We start from the raw sequence: 18560 nt of genomic DNA on the forward strand, positions 1-18560 counted from the left end.
ATTTCACACAACAATCAAAGGAACATTGTATCTAAGTACAGGCTTTTCCCCATAATCTTAGGAAACAAGAACTGGAGAGAAACAAAAATGGTAATTACTGAATGAGGGAAAAACCACATCTGTGCCTAACCTTTGTAAGTCATTGTCAGGGCTTGTGGTAGAGTAGCATTTTTTAAAATACAGTTTCTACTTTATATACAGGTGAAAGAGATGCCATTTTATACCCGACAACGAGTCTTCCTAGTATTTACACCAAAAATGTATACTCCTATGCATTGTATCTGAGATGATCGAAGACCTGGCAGGACACGGAATTTCAATAACTGTACAGAACTGATTTTCAAACAACAAAAAATATCCTCCAAAATTATTTTCACTCCAGTTCCTCAGTTAGCTGTCAACAAAGTGAGAAAATACGGGCATTTAGATGTGGAGAAGGCTGGTTTTTTCCTATGAGGGGAAAAAAAGTAACTTCATGTGTTATGTTTATAAGAAAATAGTTTTCCAAAAAATTAAAGAAGACAGAAGGAAATGAGACTTAAAAAGTAAGAATTTTTTGAACCATGGAATAACATCTGTTCCTATTCCCCCAAGGCTGCAAAACAAAAGAAAATCCCAACATGCACTCTGCGAAAACAATTATAACGTGAGTGAATGAAGTACATTCAGAGAAGATTTGAAAAGAAGGTTTCTGCTAACAAAAAGAAAAACTCTAAACCTCTTCCATTTGAAGAGAGAATTATATCTTTCATGTAGAAGCCCACCCTATCTGTAGATAGGTGATAGCCTTCAAATTGGAGATCCACATAAAACTGGTAAAATCCATTAGGCAGAAATTCATAAAATCTTGTTAAATGAGCAAGATAATTATTTCTGGTTGTATTATAATAGGACAATTCCACAGTCTGTGACTTATAGTCTACCAGCATTGCTTTACTAATATAGATAGAAATTCCACTTGTTTATAGCAGCTTTATTCATAATTGCCAAAACTTGGAAGCAACCAAGATGCCATCCAGTAGGTGAATAGAGAAACTGTGGTACATCCAGACAATGGAATATTATTCAGTGCTAAAAGGACATGAGCTATCAAACCATGAAGAGACAGGGAGGAACGTGAAATGTGTATTACTATGTGAAAGAAGCCAATCTGAAGCTCCACACTGTATGACTCCAACTATATGACATTCTGGAAGGCAAAACTAGGGAAACAATAAAAAGGTTGCCAGGAATTGAGGGGAGGAGGTGATGAACAGGCAAAAGCAGAGAATGTTTTGGGCAGTGGAACAACTCTGTGTGATGCTACAATGGTGGATACATGTCATTAAACATTTGTCCAAAAACCACAGAATGTGCAAAACCAATATAAACTATGAACTTTGGGTGACAATGACGTGTCAATGTAGGTTCACTGGCATTAACAAAGGTACCACTCTGGTGCTGGATGGTGATAGTGGGTCAGGGGGATGTATGGAAGGCAGCTGTGAACCTAAAACTACTCTAGAAAATGAAGTGGTGGTGGTGGTTGCTTTTAATATACTGAAACTTTAGTTGATTTTTAATGTCTGATCTTAAGTTCTCTGATTAGGGAACTTAATTCTTTACCTTTGTAAAAAAATTTTTGCTATAATTAAATAGAATATGCAGTGGTTTTACCCCACATTTTAAAGATAAGTTAAAAAGGAATTGATCTGAGTACAGTTGGAACATTTCTAAAACCAGTTCAGAACTTGTCTTTACACAAATTCTTATGTTTTGGGAATGAGAATCACTAGGTACAGGTAAGATGCACATCTGATAAAATGCATTTACAACTTAAAAACAATAGAATTTGACAGCTAGAAAAGATATATAGAAGCTGCCATGGTTGAATGTTTATGTCCCTCTAAAATTCCTATTTGTTGAAATTGTTACTTCCAAGGTTTTAGGAGGTGGGATCTTTGGGAGGTGATTAGGTCATGTGAGTTGAATACTTATGAACCAGAATTAGTGCCCCAATAAAAGAGGCCCAAGAGAGACCCTTTCCCCCTGCCACTACGTGAGAACACAATGAGATGGCATGGTCTGTAAGTCAGAAAGCAGGCTCTCACCAGACACTGAATCTGGCTTGATCCTGGACTTCCCAGCCTCCAGAAATGTGAGAAATAAATTTCAGTTGCTTATAAGCCACCCAGTCCACGGTATTTCGTTAGAGCAGCCAGTTCAAATGGACCTAAGAAAGAAACTATTTAGTCAAAGTCCTTTATCTTATAAATAAGGAAAATGAGACTCTGGGTCACAAGGCTATTTTATGGCAGAAAGACCAGAACATTGAGATTCTGTTACTTCTTCATTATACTACATTTTAAGAAAATAAAATTATGGTAAATTTCTTAAAATTCAGAGGCACTGTTTTTTTCTTCTTCTGTGTATTTATTTCTTCAGAGGATATGCATCAAATTAATATATTTCTTTGGCTGATAAGTGCTCATCAAGCTCTGCCCATTTACTCATTTATTCTGCATGCTTGATTTTTTTCCCCAAAGGTCATTAAAAAAACTATTTTTAAGCACTCTTAAACAGCCTAAGAAAACATTTTACCCCGAAAGTGAATAGAGAATACATGTGCTTATTACTAAAGCAAAGACTATGCTTACCAACCCACCATTGTTAGTGAGAATTTAGAATCTTGGCTGACCTCTTACAGAGGTAAAAATCCACCCTTGGTGGGAACAGCTGCGACTGTGAAAGAAGCTACAAATAACATGCTGGGAATTCAGCAGGCACTGTTATTATATCCTGTTTATACTGTCATTTTTCCTATCAGTAGGATATTATTTATACAGACCCCACCCATGAACTTCTTGTTTATCTTATTATAGAAATCCTCTGAATCTATAAAAAGAAACTTCTGTATTTGTTTCTGGAACAAGCACATGTGTTATAATTTTGCACCTCATTACACTTTTTATTTAGCATTTTCTTTTGTTATGCACCACTCGTTCTCATTTTTATCTCAAGGTTGACTTATTTCACATATTAGAGTTGAACTTAAATCTTTTAAAGATAACTTGTTATAAGATTCAGGATAACCACATCCTAAACCTTAAGGTAGATTTCATTAGGTACATATTCTTTGAAGATACACTTGACTAATTTGTTTAAAGACAAAAAAATATGTATATACACTGATGAAGTACTGCAGAGAGTGAGCTCTAGGTGACCAGAAGGCTTCCATATTCAGTTTCACTCTAACCTAAGTGGACCAATTACAAGGACAAGGCTTTATTCAGTTCTACCGCCTCACTATTCTCTAGCTGGATCTCTTCTCTGCAATGAGAAGCCTTGCCCCTGAGTTTAGCTTGATGGCTGGGCACTCTGGGTAAAAAAATGTTAACACAATAGTACACAAAAAACATAGGAGTTCAGTATATTGACCAATAGGACAATGAACAAATATGGTTATCAATCATCCTCATTCCCCAGGCCTGATGTAAACAACTGAAGTAGATAAAGGAAAAATGCAAGTTCCTTAACGGCAAAAATTCACACAGCATTTGTTGAGCAAATGAATTATTATTTTTGGAGAGGGCACACCACTGAAGAAAGTCACACTGGACAAATTTTCACATGTATAGCTTGTGTCAGCATCACCAGTTCTCCTCTTATACTATAAGGCAGCTAGGTAAACATGGAATGTTCAGAGTACATGCACAATGCTAGACTCTGTGTAAGGAAAGGTCACTCTTGAAGAACACTGCTCTAAAATGCATAACTAAAATGAGTACTAAACCTCAGGGTGATGAACTAAGTGTAATTCATTTCAGAAAAAAAGAGAGGTCTGCAAGGACTAAATTGGTCAAGAAGTTAAAATGAGGGTAACAACTGAGATAATCTTGATAAACAGAAATTCATAAGGCTGGGATGAGGAGGTGAAAGATATCTTTGGCACAACCAAAACTTCGGAAGCATCCAACTGAGCAGAATTCTGGGAATGGCAAATAGTGAAATTCAGCTGGGGGCATACTGAATAGAGGATGGCAACAAAAGAGAAGGCTGGAGTCAGATTACAAGAAATTTCATTTTTTAGACAATGGAGAATCATCAAAAGATATCTGATCAAGGGAAGAGGAACCCAAGCTTTTGGAGTAGAAATGAAGAGGAGGAAGAACAAGTTGGGGTGAGGCTGAAAGCGGGAAGTAAGTTTGTAACACTACCAAATCCCATAGTTATGGCGGCAAAAGAAAGGTTCATGTGGTACAATAGATAATAAATGTGTAACTGTATTTTCAGTTCTTGCTTGCAAAAACAGAAGATGATGGTCGGGTGTGGTGGCTCACGCCTGTAATCCCAGGAGATCAAGACCAGCCTGAGCAACATGGTGAAATCTCATCTCTACAGAAAGTAAAAAATAGGCTGGGCATGGTGGCTCACGCCTGTAATCACAGCACTTTGGTAGGCCGAAGTGGGTGGATCACCTGAGCTCAGGAGTTCGACACCAGCCTGGCCAATATGGTGAAACCCTACCTACACTAAAAACACAAAAAATAGCCAGGCATGGTAGCGGCTAGCGGGCGCCTGTAATCCCAGGTACCTGGGAGGCTGAGGCAGGAGAATCACTTGAACCTAGGAGGAGGAGGTTGCAGTGAGCTGAGATCACACCATTGTACTCTAGCCTGGGCAACAGAGCAAGACTCCATCTCAAAAAAAAAAAAAGTGAAAAATAAAAATTAGCCACGTGTGGTGGTGCACAACTCTAGTACCAGCTACTCAGGAGGCTGATATGGGAAGATCACTGGAGCCTAGGAGGTGGATGCTGCAGTAAGCCATGATCACCGGCCACTGCACTCCAGCCTCGGGAACAGAGCAAGACCCTGTCTCAAACAAAACCAAAAAACAAACAAACAAACAAAAACAAAAATAAAAACAGGGGATGGTATCATGATGACCATTACTGAGTGAGGTAATGTTAAACAATGCCAATCCACTGAAGTTAAAGTCAGTAAAGTTTACCAGTCTCCTAGAATAGCATTTCTCAAACTGAAATTACTTGGGCTTGTGGTTAAAATGTAAATTATGTTTCAGCACATTTAGAGCAGTATTCAGTATTTCTACAATTCTAACAAGCTCCCAGGTGATGCCAAAAACGCTGTTCCATGTACCATATTTTGAATAGCAAGACGGGAAAACATATCTTTCAGTTTCCCTTTCCAAAAAAGCAATACTATATTTAATGCATCATGTTTAACCCATTATGGTTTATCCAATGCCTTTAGATATGTTCAAGAAATGCTTTTTAAAGGTATGTTACTATGATTTGTATTAACTAAGGTTGGATGGGTTTCAAAGCTACTATTTTAAAAGTCCTAAATGATTCAAGATTCAGAGAATTCAATAAACTAAGAAATGCTTCTACCTGAAAAAAAAAAAAATCAACATTGCAATGCTATTCTGTAACACTAAAATTTTGTCTTTCTAGTTTTAGGCTGGCAAACTGGAAGATACTATTGCTTCTAGTAATGGAGGCTGAAATGTAAGTACTGAAAGACAACATTTCATCTTTTCAAAGTCCAGATCAGTGAGTTTCACTAAAACCTGCTTGACTTGTCCTTACATTGCATTAAGCACCATAACTTGGTCCTTGAAGGTAAAGGTTAACAACATATTTTAAATATTCTATAGAAAAACACCCAAATACTACAACAACTAAACTAACACACTATCCTTTGGTATAAGACTTCTACACCGAAGGACACCTTTAATTAAAGTATTTTACCATAAATAGAAGTGTTGTTTATAAAAATATATTACTAGTGTAATATATTAAACACACACACACTATAAAAGATTGGCTGACCTTAGATACTTGGGATGAAATGTAAGACTTCTAAACTCTGGAGTTTCATTTTTAACCAAATTAATGGCCAGTAACAACCTTTTAGGTAAATTAGTTCCAATATGTATCATGGTCTAGAGAACAGAAATAATATTTTTAAATCATAAGTTATTGTTGAAGATCAGATCCAAGTATTTCATTGTAGAAGGAAGAAAACGGAGGCACAGAGGTTAAAAAGCCCAAATTCACATAGCCAGCTAGTAGAATGTTAATAAAAGGAGGAGAGAATTAATTTTTATATCTATCAATATACAAAGTATAACAATGTTGCAACTACAAAATGTACTTGAAAGAGTGTCCAGTTCTTCTAATGACTAAGGTCCAGTTAATTTTTTAAGGGTCTTATAAATCACTGAGATCTAAGAAAGGAAGTTCACACATTAACAAACAAAAGACATCTGCCCCCAAATTTAAGAACTTCATTAAAAAATGCAATCTGAATAGAGAATGACACAATACACCACATACTAAGGATGGGGCTTGGGTGGGGGTGGAGAATGGGATGGGATATAAAGAACAAGGAGAAGACAATGGTAACTCTTCTCAGTAATGTTTCAAGGAATGCTTTTACATATGCAAAAGTGGTTTAAAAAACAACTTTCTTTACCCTCATGAATCATTTTTTAACTGGTATAATCAGGAGTTATATTTGGAGGACTACAAAGCTTTTAAAAATATATAGTATAGAAAGCAGTTGGACGTGCATGTGTCATATGCTCTGTTACAATCAAAAGCAAACTATAGGAACCTTTTTTAGCCACAAAATAGGGAATTTTGTGCTTATTACAAATGCTATAAAGTTTACTAGCACAAGTCAAAAAAAATCACTAGAGAAGTTCAGTGATATTGGAGATAATGGGTTTTAAATCACAGGCATACATAATTATGCCTAAGTTGACAGATCTGCACTGCAATGCAGAAATGCAAGCATTATTCCAACATCTGCACCTGAAGGCAGAGACTAGACATGATTCCAGAATAAAGGGCTCTTCAGCTCTTACCTGTTACCTGTGCAACAACTGCTTGGGAAATCCTCCGATTGGCAAGAAAGGCTTTGATTTCCTCTTTTATCACACTGCTGTCCCTCCTAACAAAAACAGAAGACAAGACCAACAATGTATGTTGAAGGTAGAAATCCTCATCTTTGCTAAAAGAAAGGTGAAGCAGAGAGGTGAGGAGAACACAGAAAGGACACAAAAATAAAGGGTAACAGACCAAACTTGTGTGAAAATATGAAATTACAATGAACCAAGAAACACCAAATATTCAAGTCCTAAAACATCACACCATCAGACAGATGCTTTAGTGAAGACCATAATAGATATAAGTCTCATACCAGAGGATGGTTAATCGCATGCTCTTTATAATTCATATTAGGAACAAGGCTGTCATATGGTATATACAAAGTTTCATTACTGGGGAATGAATGTATCTTACAGAGACAGAAATCCTAGAAAAATAAAGAGCAACAACAACAAATTCAGTTGTGAGCAGACTGTGGGCTTGCATGTTAACTACACAACTGCAGGAACAATGTTCATTTAAAAACCTTTAAAATGATTAAGGAAAAAGAAATCATCGTTCCCACAACTGTAAAAATGTTAGGCATTTGAAGAAAGGCTTGCCCTTTAACTTCTTTTCCTGTATAAACAAAAAAAGTGGGATCGGTTGAATATAAAGTTTTAGTATTAAAAAGGCATTTATTCATTTTGTATTATATATAAGAATACTTAAAACTACACAATATTCTGTGTCCTTGGGAATACATTATAGACCTCATTTTTCCTCCACTAAAATGCCTGTTCCAAATTTTTACTTAAAGACTCAACAAATTCTCAAAAGACTAGACATTCACAAAAATGACAATGAGTGGCAAGACTTCTGTTGTTTCACCAGAACAAGAATTAATAAACAAAAATTATAGTTAAAACCTTAAAACTGACCAATCTCTCTTTCAATGCTTTATCTTCAAAAGGGTTACATAAATAGAGCAGTGGTTTCTGTTCAAGCTCAAAAGTAACACAGAATAGAGGTAACTTCTTATCTAACACAGGGGTCAGCAAATTACGGCCTATGGGCTAATTCTAGCCTGCCATCTACTTTTACACAACCTATGAGCTAAGGATCATTTTCAGAGATGGACATTTGCAATTGATTTGATGACAGAAAATGCAAACGATAAACACAAACTAAGCAAAATACTATCCCTCCCCCTACAATTTCATTCTTCTGACTAGTAGGCCGATATTTTTAAAAACTCTACCCAATTATTATTATTCTGTGTTGACTTTTGTCAATAAAAATTTGTGGCTGTTTGTTTTCTGTCTTGTATATGGCTCTACATGATATCCTTTTTTTTTTTTCTTTTTTTTTTTTAATTGAGACGGAGTCTCACTCTGTTGCCCAGGCTGCAGTGCAGTGGCTCGATCTCGGCTCACTGCAACCTCCACCTCCCGGGCACAAGCAATTCTCCTGCTTCAGCCTCCTGAGTAGCTGGGGTTACAGACATGCAGCACCACACCTGGCTAATTTTTGTATTTTTAGTAGAGTCAGGGTTTCACCATGTTGGTTGGCCAGGTTGGTCTTGAATTCCTAACCTCAAGGGATCTTCCTGTGTTGGCCTCCCAAAGTGCTGGTAATACAGGCGTGAGCAATCACGCCCAGCCTATGTCTCTTCATTATATCCTTAAATTTGCCTCTTGGCCACAAAGTCTAAAATTTTTACTCTCTAGTCCTTTAGAGAAGAAGTTTGCTGACCCCTGATGTGAGACAAAGGATCACAAAACCTTAGTAATTGTTTTGTGAAAGAACCACAAACTCTTTTTAGGGGTTCACATTTCTCTGTAGACTATTTGGAGGAACTTAAGTAACCTATCCAAAAACAGTGACTTGTGATTTAACTTGGATGAGGGATTTTAGCTCCCTGATGAGTAGTTGTTACATGCTCTGTTGTAAGGACTCTGTTGTAAGACCATGCTCCCTTTGGGGAATTCTGGAAGAAAACAGAGAGGTGATAGTGGTGAGTTTCCAATCTGCAGCTCTATAGTATACTGCTGATTTATCAGTTGGAAATCCTAACCAAAAATATTCTTAAAGGAAAAAAATAATCAGCTGCCTAATGCAGTATTTAAATTTTCTCATACTGATCTAGATTCTGGTTAGATTCTTCCCAAACTGCCTGTCTATATTTGAAATATTTCTTTTTTTTTTTTTGGAGACAGTCTCGCTCAGTCGCCCAGGCTGGAGTGCAGTGGCGCGATCTCAGCTCACTGCAAGCTCCGCCTCCCGGGTTCACGCCATCCTCCTGCCTCAGCCTCCCAACTCACTGTGACTACAGGTGTCCGCCATTACACCAGGCTAATTTTTATTTTTATTTTTTAGTAGAGATGGGGTTTCACTGTGTTAGCCAGGATGGTCTCGATCTTCTGACCTCATGATCCACCCATCTCAGCCTCCCAAAGTGCTGGGATTACAGGCGTGAGCCACCGTGCCCAGCCTGAAATATTTCTTTGAAAAATATGTATTCATATTTTATTTAAAAATTGTGTATACGAAAAAGAAAAAGGTACAAATAAATATATTTTAAAGTCAAACAAAATAATTGCTGACTAAAATGCAGGTGCAGGTAATATAGAACAAAAGCTTTCAAATGTGCATCGATAATCAGTGTGCAAGAGATAACTTCAGCGCTATTTCAATTGGCTTATATAAACAAAACAAATCATTTGGTTTCTAATACAACTATAAAATTAATCTGAAAATTTTAAAATAAAGTATTGCATTTCTATATATAGAATGATCTCCTAGGAAAATGAAGCTGAATTTAAAAGAATATTTGTTCGGGTTAAATAAAAAAATGTACTTTTGTGGGGGAAAGAATTAAATAGGTTTTTTGACTAATTTACATTGATATTTAAATCAATTTATTTCAAATCAAATTCATCTAGACACTAAATCATACAGAAGAGATAACACTCAATTATTGAAATAGGAAATATCCAGTTTGTAAATTATTCACAGCCTTGCAGCAGTGATATTATTAAGGACTGCACAAGACAGAAGGAATCCCAAAAATCTGTCAAACAGTAGCAATTCTCATTTTTAGATATTTGACAAGTTTCTAAGAATAATGTTTAAAAACATAGAAATAAACAGACACGGTGGGTCACGCCTGTTATCCCAGGACTTTGGGAGGCTGAGGCAGGCAGATCACTTGAGGTCAGGAGTTCAAGATCAGCCTGGTCAACATGGTGAGACCTCGCCTCTACCAAAATATTTAACAAATAGTTAGGGGTGGTAGCACGCTCCTGTAATACTAGCTACTCAGGAGGCTGAGGCAGGAGAATTGCTTGAACCCCAGAGGCGGAGGTTGTAGTGAGCCAAAAACGTGCCACTGCACTCCAACCTTGGTGACAGAGCGAGACTCCATCTCAAAAAAAAAAAAAAAGAAAAAGAAAAAACTCTTTACTGCTTTACCAGAGAGCTTTTTCAAAAAGCAAAAGAAAAGACTTAAAAGATAAGGGTGTGCATGGGTAAGGCATTTAACAAAGCTGGGCCCTGGCTGTATCATCTGATAAAATAAAAGCATTGGCCAGGTACAGTGGCTCACTCCTGTAATCCCAGTTACTTGGGAGTCTGAGACATGAGAATTGCTTGAAACCAGGAGGTGGATGCTGCAGTGAGCCAAGATTGCGCCACTGGGCAACAAAGTGAGACTCCATCTAACAACAACAACAACAAAAAGCATCAATACTCCCTTCACAAGGCTTTTAAAGATTTGTCTCCTAGCAATGAAATTAAATATTGTGTGTATACATATGTCTGTAATACATAGAATCAAAAATTAATTGCAAAATTTTTTTTGAAATTGTAAAAATACTGAACATTGACTATTATTTTATAAAACTTCAGAAAGATTCCCAAGAAAAGAAGAAACAAATGATCTACTGTAATCATGTAAGACCAAAGTAAACATCTGTACCAGGTACTTTAAGGTAGCATTAAAAGAATTCTATACACAAGCAGTGATGTGTCATTTAGTTGGTTTCACTAGGTATTTTCAAAATACTAAACACATTCTATTTTCATTGTGTCCAATTCTCTTAAATATTTTTAAAAGTTCCATTCTAGTGGGTTAGCTTTGTTGTTCAAACTTTGACATCACCCCCTTCCCTCATTCTCTCCTCATTCAGCCTTCTTTAAGGACCTGCTACTCCTATTGTCCTCATTGTAATCTAAGAAATCACCACTTTGTTAGTGTAAAAACTTCATTTACTCTAAATCTAATTATCTTATCTTCTCCCACCCCTCACTTTCTCTCTTCATCTGCAATTTTACATCCTCCTTAAAAAGAATAAATCCCCTCCTTCCTCTCTTATAAAATCTCATACTCTTCAAGATTTCTATGCCTCAAGTCTTATGGAATTAAAGTGAAGAGCAGGCTGATCTTGTCTTTCACTCCACAGCTTACTTACTTCAAGATAAGATACCCACCTGATTTGTAGCTAACCAGTTCAAGTCCATGTCATTGTCTCCTACTGCCCTTTTGAAATCATTGCCATGCTAGATTCATCTAGTGATTTCCACACCAGGATGAAATTCTTCCTTCCCACCCTCCATTGCCATTATTTTTATAACTTGCTAAACTTTCACTGTTACTTACAGACCTTTCTTAATATCTGGATGAATTCATCAGTAATGCCTCTTTGTGGAATCCCCAATTTAACTGTCATCTATTCAAAGAAGTTCTCCCTGATCTTCACAGCTAAAAAAGGTGTCTTCCTGCAATGGCTAACTTTAACATTTCAATACTACTACTCACATGCTAATATATTACATGCTGTTCTGTATTATAGTTGTTTCTAATCTTGTCTTATCTCTCCTACTACACTGTAAAGTCCTTAGTCCTTTAGCACAAAGATTGTGCCTTATTCATTTATGGGGTTTGCATATAATAGAGCTTAATTTGTTCAATGAATGAACAATTCTGTAGTTGAAGATAAAAGGTTGTAAAATGGAAAGCTCGATCTAGATAATTTATAAAACACCTTTAAATTTTTATTCTCAAATAGATTTAAGCTTACCAAATCAGAAAGGAAAAGAATTATTTATAGTAGTTCAAAATGACATTGCTTCCTATTCTAGAACAAAGAATAATAAAGATCACCTGTTTTAAAAATGATATGCTTTAAGATCTTCCATATTTCCATAGTTAATATACACTGCACATTTTTTAGGATCTCTGAAAGGAATCATCTATCTGAAAGACTTCCAGAGATGAAGCAACACCTGCCAAGACAGACTATTTCACACTTGGAAAAATACAATGATGTACAAATTTCTTTCACATTTGACTAAAACCTATCCCCATACATTTTTACCCATGGAGACAAAGTATAACTTTAAATTTTAAAAAATCACTCAAAAATAAAAGTTACTATATATGTATCAATAACATAGTAACTGGATATCATGACCATTTTGTCTTATCTACAGAACATGCACATCCTACCTATGCAAGTAAAATACTTAGCCTATAGATAACCAACTAGAATAAAGCCTCAGTTTTATACAAAATACTAACATCATAAAATTTAGTACATGGGTGGTTAAGAATAATATATTTAATGTATGGCATTATTAACAAATTCTGATAAGCTTCATTTAAATAACAACATCATATGTACATAAAACACACACTAGTATCTATACACTATATTAGCAGATGTGTACACATACATACCCCTACACATATATTTGTATATTAATAGATGCATTTTTAAACATTAATATGTAAAATAGTTCTTTATTTCTGGCTTTAAAGTCCTTCCTAAAATGTTATATTCAACAATCTGTTAAATTCATATCCTAGTTTACCTTTATTTTTTTAACCCTAACTCAAAAATGAAAAAAGTGAAAGCTACTTTCTTACTGTTTCTTTTTTTTTTTTTTTTTTTTTTGAGGCAGAGTCTCACTCTGTCGCCGGGGCTGGAGTGCAGTGGCCAGATCTCAGCTCACTGCAAGCTCCGCCTCCCGGGTTTACACCATTCTCCTGCCTCAGCCTCCCGAGTAGCTGGGACTACAGGCGCCCGCCACTTCGCCCGGCTAGTTTTTTTTGTATTTTTAGTAGAGACGGGGTTTCACCGTGTTAGCCAGGATGGTCTCGATCTCCTGACCTCGTGATCCGCCCGTCTCGGCCTCCCAAAGTGCTGGGATTACAGGCTTGAGCCACCGCGCCAGGCCTCTTACTGTTTCTTAATGAGTTGATAAGGTGTACAATTATAACTTGATGAAGTTATACAAAAAAATCGCCATTATGGGCTGGGCACAGTGGCTCATGCCTGTAATCCCAGCACTTTGGGAGGCCGAGGTGGGCGGATCACTTGAGGCCAGGAGTTTGAGACCAGCCTGGTCAACATGGTGAAAGCCCATCTGTACTAAAAATACAAAAATTAGCTGGGGGTGGTGGTGCACACTGTAATCCCAGCTACTAGGGAGCCTGAGACATGAGAATCACTTGAACCTGGGAGGTAGAAGTTGCAGTGAGCCCAGATTGCACCACTGCACTCCAGCCTGGTTGACAGAGTGAGACTTTATCTCAAAAAAAAAAAAAAAAAAAAAAAAAAAAAAAATCTCCATTATGTATCTTGAAATTTTTAGGAGCGAAATTTGTAAAGTGAATGAATTATAAGATTTTTAAAACTACGTCTTATGTTTGAGTTGAGGAATGTGAACAAGCAAGAGGTGAAGCACACAGGTAGAAAAGGAGACAGGAAAGCATTCAGATACCCAAGCTCCCCCACCAGAGACCACCGCTTACAGCAGGCTATAATATCACCATAGCATCTAGTGATCAGCAAGGGCAGTATATTCCTAAAAGAGCACAGAATACTCAGAAAGATCCACTGCTCAAAATATTTCTCTAACGTCCCACTAGATAAAAATTCACATGTTAAGTGATTGTTTTGAAGCAGCAAATATCATGGGGGAGGGGGATGCGAAGCCCATTAAGGCAATTCATACTTTGTCTTATGTTAATTAACCACTTTTTCTAAAATCTTATTAAAATCTACAGACCCGAGGCAGGCGGATCACGAGGTCAGGAGGTCGAGACCATCCTGGCTAACACAGTGAAACCCCGTCTCTACTAAAATTACAAAAAATTAGCCGGGCGAGGTGGTGGGCGCCTGTAGTCCCAGCTACTCTGGAGGCTGAGGCAGGAGAATGGCGTAAACCCGGGAGGCGGAGCTTGCAGTGAGCCGAGATCGCCCCACTGCACCACTCCAGCCTGGGCGACAGAGCGAGACTCCGTCTCAAAAAAAAAAAAAAAAAAAAGAAAAAAAGAAAAATGTATTTGGAGAGGCAATGTACACCAGTGACATATTGATAATAAAGACATAATTTAGGCTCTGCCACTTAATATTGAAGTTCTCTTGAGCAAAGTATTTCATTTTTGTGAATCTCAGTTTCTCTGATCAACCTCACATCATGATTTTAATAAGTGACAATGTCATCCAATAAACTTTCCCACTGATCCAAGGATTGTTATTATCTACAACCTGAGAAGCGTAAGAGAGGGACACAATGGAGGAAAGCAGGAGTGCAGCAGTGGATGAGGGTGCAATGGCAGAGAACCAGAGAGATCTAGAAGGACCACTGAGACCCCAAGATGATCAGGAGAACCCAAAGGAGCAGTTCTAATAAAGAAGCAGAGAAATGGAAAAAGATCAAGTGTCCTGATTATGCGACAAGTGGTAGTACATAAATACTGATAACAAAGTATAAACCTGTATATATTTCACAGTGAAACTGGAATGGGTATAATTACGGGATTTAACTACAAATCCCAGTCATTGCTAAATAGGTTTTCGCTTAGTTTGAGCATATATTTGAATTAAAACATCATGCCAACCTATGAGTTAAAAGTCAAGTTTTTAGACCTTTATTTTTCCAGACAATCTTCTAGAGACTTTTACTAACGAGCTTTCCCATACTTCTTGTTAGTCTTATACACGTTTAAGAATTAACTGTTATGTCAAAAGCTTATCAAAACTGATGAACAGCAACACCACCGAAAAAACCAGGTTGGCATCCTTTTTAAATTTTTGATATCCTCTCTACTCAGAATAATTAAAAGCTAATCTTGTTACGTTTCAATGAGTGAAGTAACTTTTATTTGCCCAAATGGTTCTCCCTCTTAATCTTAACAACGTTAAATTCAAAAGCAACACCTGAACTTTGGTCACCTACTTTAACACATGAAAAAGAATTCAAACTCAAACTGATCTCTTTTATTTTTAACTTTTAAAAAAATTAGCTGAGCGTGGTGGCACATGCCTGCAGTCCCAGCTACTCGGGAGGCTAAAGCAGGAGAATCACTTCAGCCCAGGAGGCGGAGGTTGCAATGAGCCGAGATCACACCACTGCTCTTCAGCCTGGGTGACAGAGCAAGACTCTGTCTCAAAAAAACCAAACAAAACAAAACCAAACAAAACAATGACTTGTAACTGTAACTGCTGTATCATATTATTCATTACAGGTATTAATATTATACTTTATTTATACTGTATCTGGAATCCAGATAAAATAGTGGATTTAGCACAGAATTTCATATAATAAAGATCTATAAAAATAAATTCAGGACAGTTTGAAGGATATTTCAACATTGTGGTACTATTGGACAGATCTTCCAAGTGGCAATATTATGTGTCACTACTATTCCATCTGGAAGTTTAAAAATCTTTAGAAAGAATTATAATGATACTTATAGGTACTATTTTTATTTCTGACAAATTCCTGCTACAGTTTCTTTCATTATCTACTGTAACTAATTTATTTGCAGGCTCTTTCCCTTCTACGGTAGTGGAAATCTACTGAAAACAATACCTTTATCATCTCTATTCCTAGAGGAGTTTTTACAAAACTCCTCAATTCCAACAAAAGTAAATAAACTAGTATGGAACTCAAAGTCTCCCAAAACCTGTATTGTTTCCTAATATATTATTCTTATTACATTGTCTTACCTGTCAGTAATTTTTATCAGACTGAAGACACGCCTTGCCTTTTCTACCCTTTACTATTCCCTTAATTTTAAATAAAGTTCCTGTATTTTAAAAACAAATGCTATTCTTAACCATTTAGGTCAAGGTCACCCATTCATTAAACATATTAGGCCCTTACCATGTGCCAGGGAAAGTTCCAGATCCTGGAGGCACAATAATGGAAAACACATGGTACTACCCTCAAAGTGTCCCAGGGTCCAGTGTGAAGCCTTTCCTAATTATCTCTGTTGAAAGTAGATTTCTTGTGGGCTGGGCTCGGTGGCTCACGCCTGTAATCCCAGCACTTTGGGAGGCTGAGGCACATGGATCACCTGAGATCAGGGGTTCGAGACCAGCCTGATCAACATGGAGAAACCCCGCATCTACTAAAAATACAAAAGAGCTGGGCGTGGTGGTGCATGCCTGTAATCCCAGCTACTCGGGAAGCTGCGACAGGAGAATTGCTTGAACCTGGGAGGCGGAGACTGAGGTGAGCTGAGATGGCGCCATTGCACTCCAGCCAGGGCATACAGAGCAAGACTCCATCTCAAAAAAAAAAAAAAAAAATAGTAGATTTCTTTTCTCAGTGTTTAAAACTCTAAGAGTTCTTACATTTATAAGACTGTGTGTGTATGTGTGTGTGAGTGTGTGTGTCATCTATTGCTAAAATTAGAACCTATATAATAGGTACCCCAAATTATTTTCTTGATTAGAATGTTGGAGAGAAAAATTAAGAGTATATGTATTCTGTATCAAGATAAAATTATCCCTCAGAAAAAGTACTTACTACAGATTTCGGGATTAGAATGTGTCTGTTAGTCAGAAATTAGCTATTAGAGTCATAGAGAAGATTAGTGTTTGATAAACAGAGAATGGAAAAGACTTATCAAGCAGCAAAGAGAAAGGACTGAAGTAAAGAAGAGAAAATTTAAATTAAAAACATAAAGCTTGAACTTCCTTTCATCTCCAAAGGTGGGAGAAGGAAGTTACAGTTCTTATAGCTAAGTAGCTGAAATGCAGCATACTATTTAAGAATCTAAGAACAATCTAAGAATACAGATGTTTCTAGGGACTCTAAATAAGCAAAGTCACTAACCTCATTAATTCTTCCACTTTATCATCTACATCTAGGTCCTCTTCTGAGGCTTCAAAACTGTATGACCTCTGACCCATGCTGTTTGCATGGTAGCGAGTTGGTGACATCTTTCCATTGGATGTAGATAATCGCTCATTATTCTCCCTCCCATTTTGATTGGTAGTGCAAGGCTGCGGGGAAGTATCATAACTGTTGCTAGGTGATGGGGACATTCCCGAATGCTGCGTCTGTGTGGAAGCTGTAGCTGTAGAAGAAGATGCTGGGACATTGTTGGTACTATTCCCATATGAACTTCCTCCATAGCTGGACCTTCTTCCAAACTTGTCACTATGCTCTTGATCAAGACGGTCCAAAGTTTCCAAGGCATGGAGAATTTCATGTTTAGTCATTCCAGTACGCCGAAGTCGCTGAAGCAGATCTATCTGCTCTATGGTGAATCTGGGTTCATCTGTATAATGAGACATGGTTTCCAGCAAACTGAAAAAAAAAAAAAAAAAAAAGATAAAAAGAAGTCTCTTTATTGACAGTATCTACCAAAGCACATATCATTAGAGAATGCTCAGAAGATGCAGTATTTCTACACAAGCTTCTTTACTGAAAAGGAAAGTATGTCCCATGCTAGAATGATTGTGCCATGGCAAATGGATTGGTACAGATACTAAATGTGTTAGTAGGTGAACATAGGTGTAACATAAAACCTAATTTCATATGGCATGCAATTTACATTTTCCTCAATTTTGGTAAATATCAGAACCAAAATTTTAGTTATGTAAATAATACCAAAACAACAGATTAGGTACATGGAGTGCATTAAACCCAGGTTATGTGATAACTTAGAAGTGTTTTGCCCATCTCAAGTGTATTACTCTACATTAGAGTATTAATGGAAAATTGCTGAAAAAATAGTTTGTATTATATTATTTACCAACTATTAGCTACACAGACCTAGGAATTCTCTACAACCTCATTTAGTGAAAACAAATGATTTGCTAAGCTAAGTCCAAGCAAATGCTAATAACCAGCAAAAATATTTAAGTGGAAAAGAGAGGTACATTAAAAAAAAAAAAGCACCATTTCATTCACTACTTAGCAATTTCCTAAGTTTTTCATCTCTGGTAATGCATTCTCTCTTAATAGCTACCCTGAGAAATAGATCTTTCGTGGTTGTAGCCAGACAATGCTATTCATTTTTCTTAGGAAATTACTTTTACATGTTTCCTTTAACTAGCACAAGATACTGCAGCATATCAGAAAATGTTTTCTTAGGGTGAATAACAATACTAAGAGAGTAGTCAAATAGTGTAAAAATTCTCACTGCTTGAATTCCTCTGTTGTTGTTGTTGTTGTTTTGGATACAGAGTTTCGCTCTTGTCACCCAGGCTGGAGTGCAGTGGCACGGCCTTGAGTCACTGCGACCTGCACCTCCTGGGTTCAAGTGATTCTCCTGCCTCAACCTCCTGAGTAGCTGAGATTACAGGCACCTGCCACCAAGCCTGGCTACTTTTGTATTTTTAGTAGAGATGGGGTTTCAACATGTTGGTCAGGCTGG

At 37.0% G+C, this 18560-nt stretch overlaps 1 protein-coding gene and 1 long non-coding RNA gene across 16 annotated transcripts in view; one reads left to right on the plus strand and one right to left on the minus strand.

Annotated features, from left to right (window-relative positions):
* The window catches only part of HMBOX1 (homeobox containing 1), a 186000-nt gene that overhangs the window by 88209 nt on the left and 79231 nt on the right, over nt 1–18560 (minus strand). For all 14 annotated transcript variants that reach the window (XR_004059283.1, XM_010370898.2, XM_010370899.2 and 11 more), the window contains exons 3-4: nt 17012–17488; nt 6877–6962 (exon numbers count right to left, since the gene is read on the minus strand). Coding sequence is in view for 13 of the 14 variants with exons in the window: in XM_010370898.2 (XP_010369200.2) it covers nt 6877–6962; nt 17012–17488 (563 nt within the window). In the remaining variant the exon portion in view is untranslated. The remainder of the gene's footprint in view (nt 1–6876; nt 6963–17011; nt 17489–18560) is intronic.
* Nucleotides 1–18560, plus strand: part of LOC115899662 — a 172936-nt gene that overhangs the window by 76375 nt on the left and 78001 nt on the right. For both annotated transcript variants that reach the window (XR_004059284.1, XR_004059286.1), the window contains exon 2: nt 5459–5512. This is a non-coding gene — a long non-coding RNA (uncharacterized LOC115899662). The remainder of the gene's footprint in view (nt 1–5458; nt 5513–18560) is intronic.

The sequence above is a fragment of the Rhinopithecus roxellana genome, chromosome 9 (assembly GCF_007565055.1).
Source record: "Rhinopithecus roxellana isolate Shanxi Qingling chromosome 9, ASM756505v1, whole genome shotgun sequence".
NCBI classification, from domain to species: domain Eukaryota; kingdom Metazoa; phylum Chordata; class Mammalia; order Primates; family Cercopithecidae; genus Rhinopithecus; species Rhinopithecus roxellana.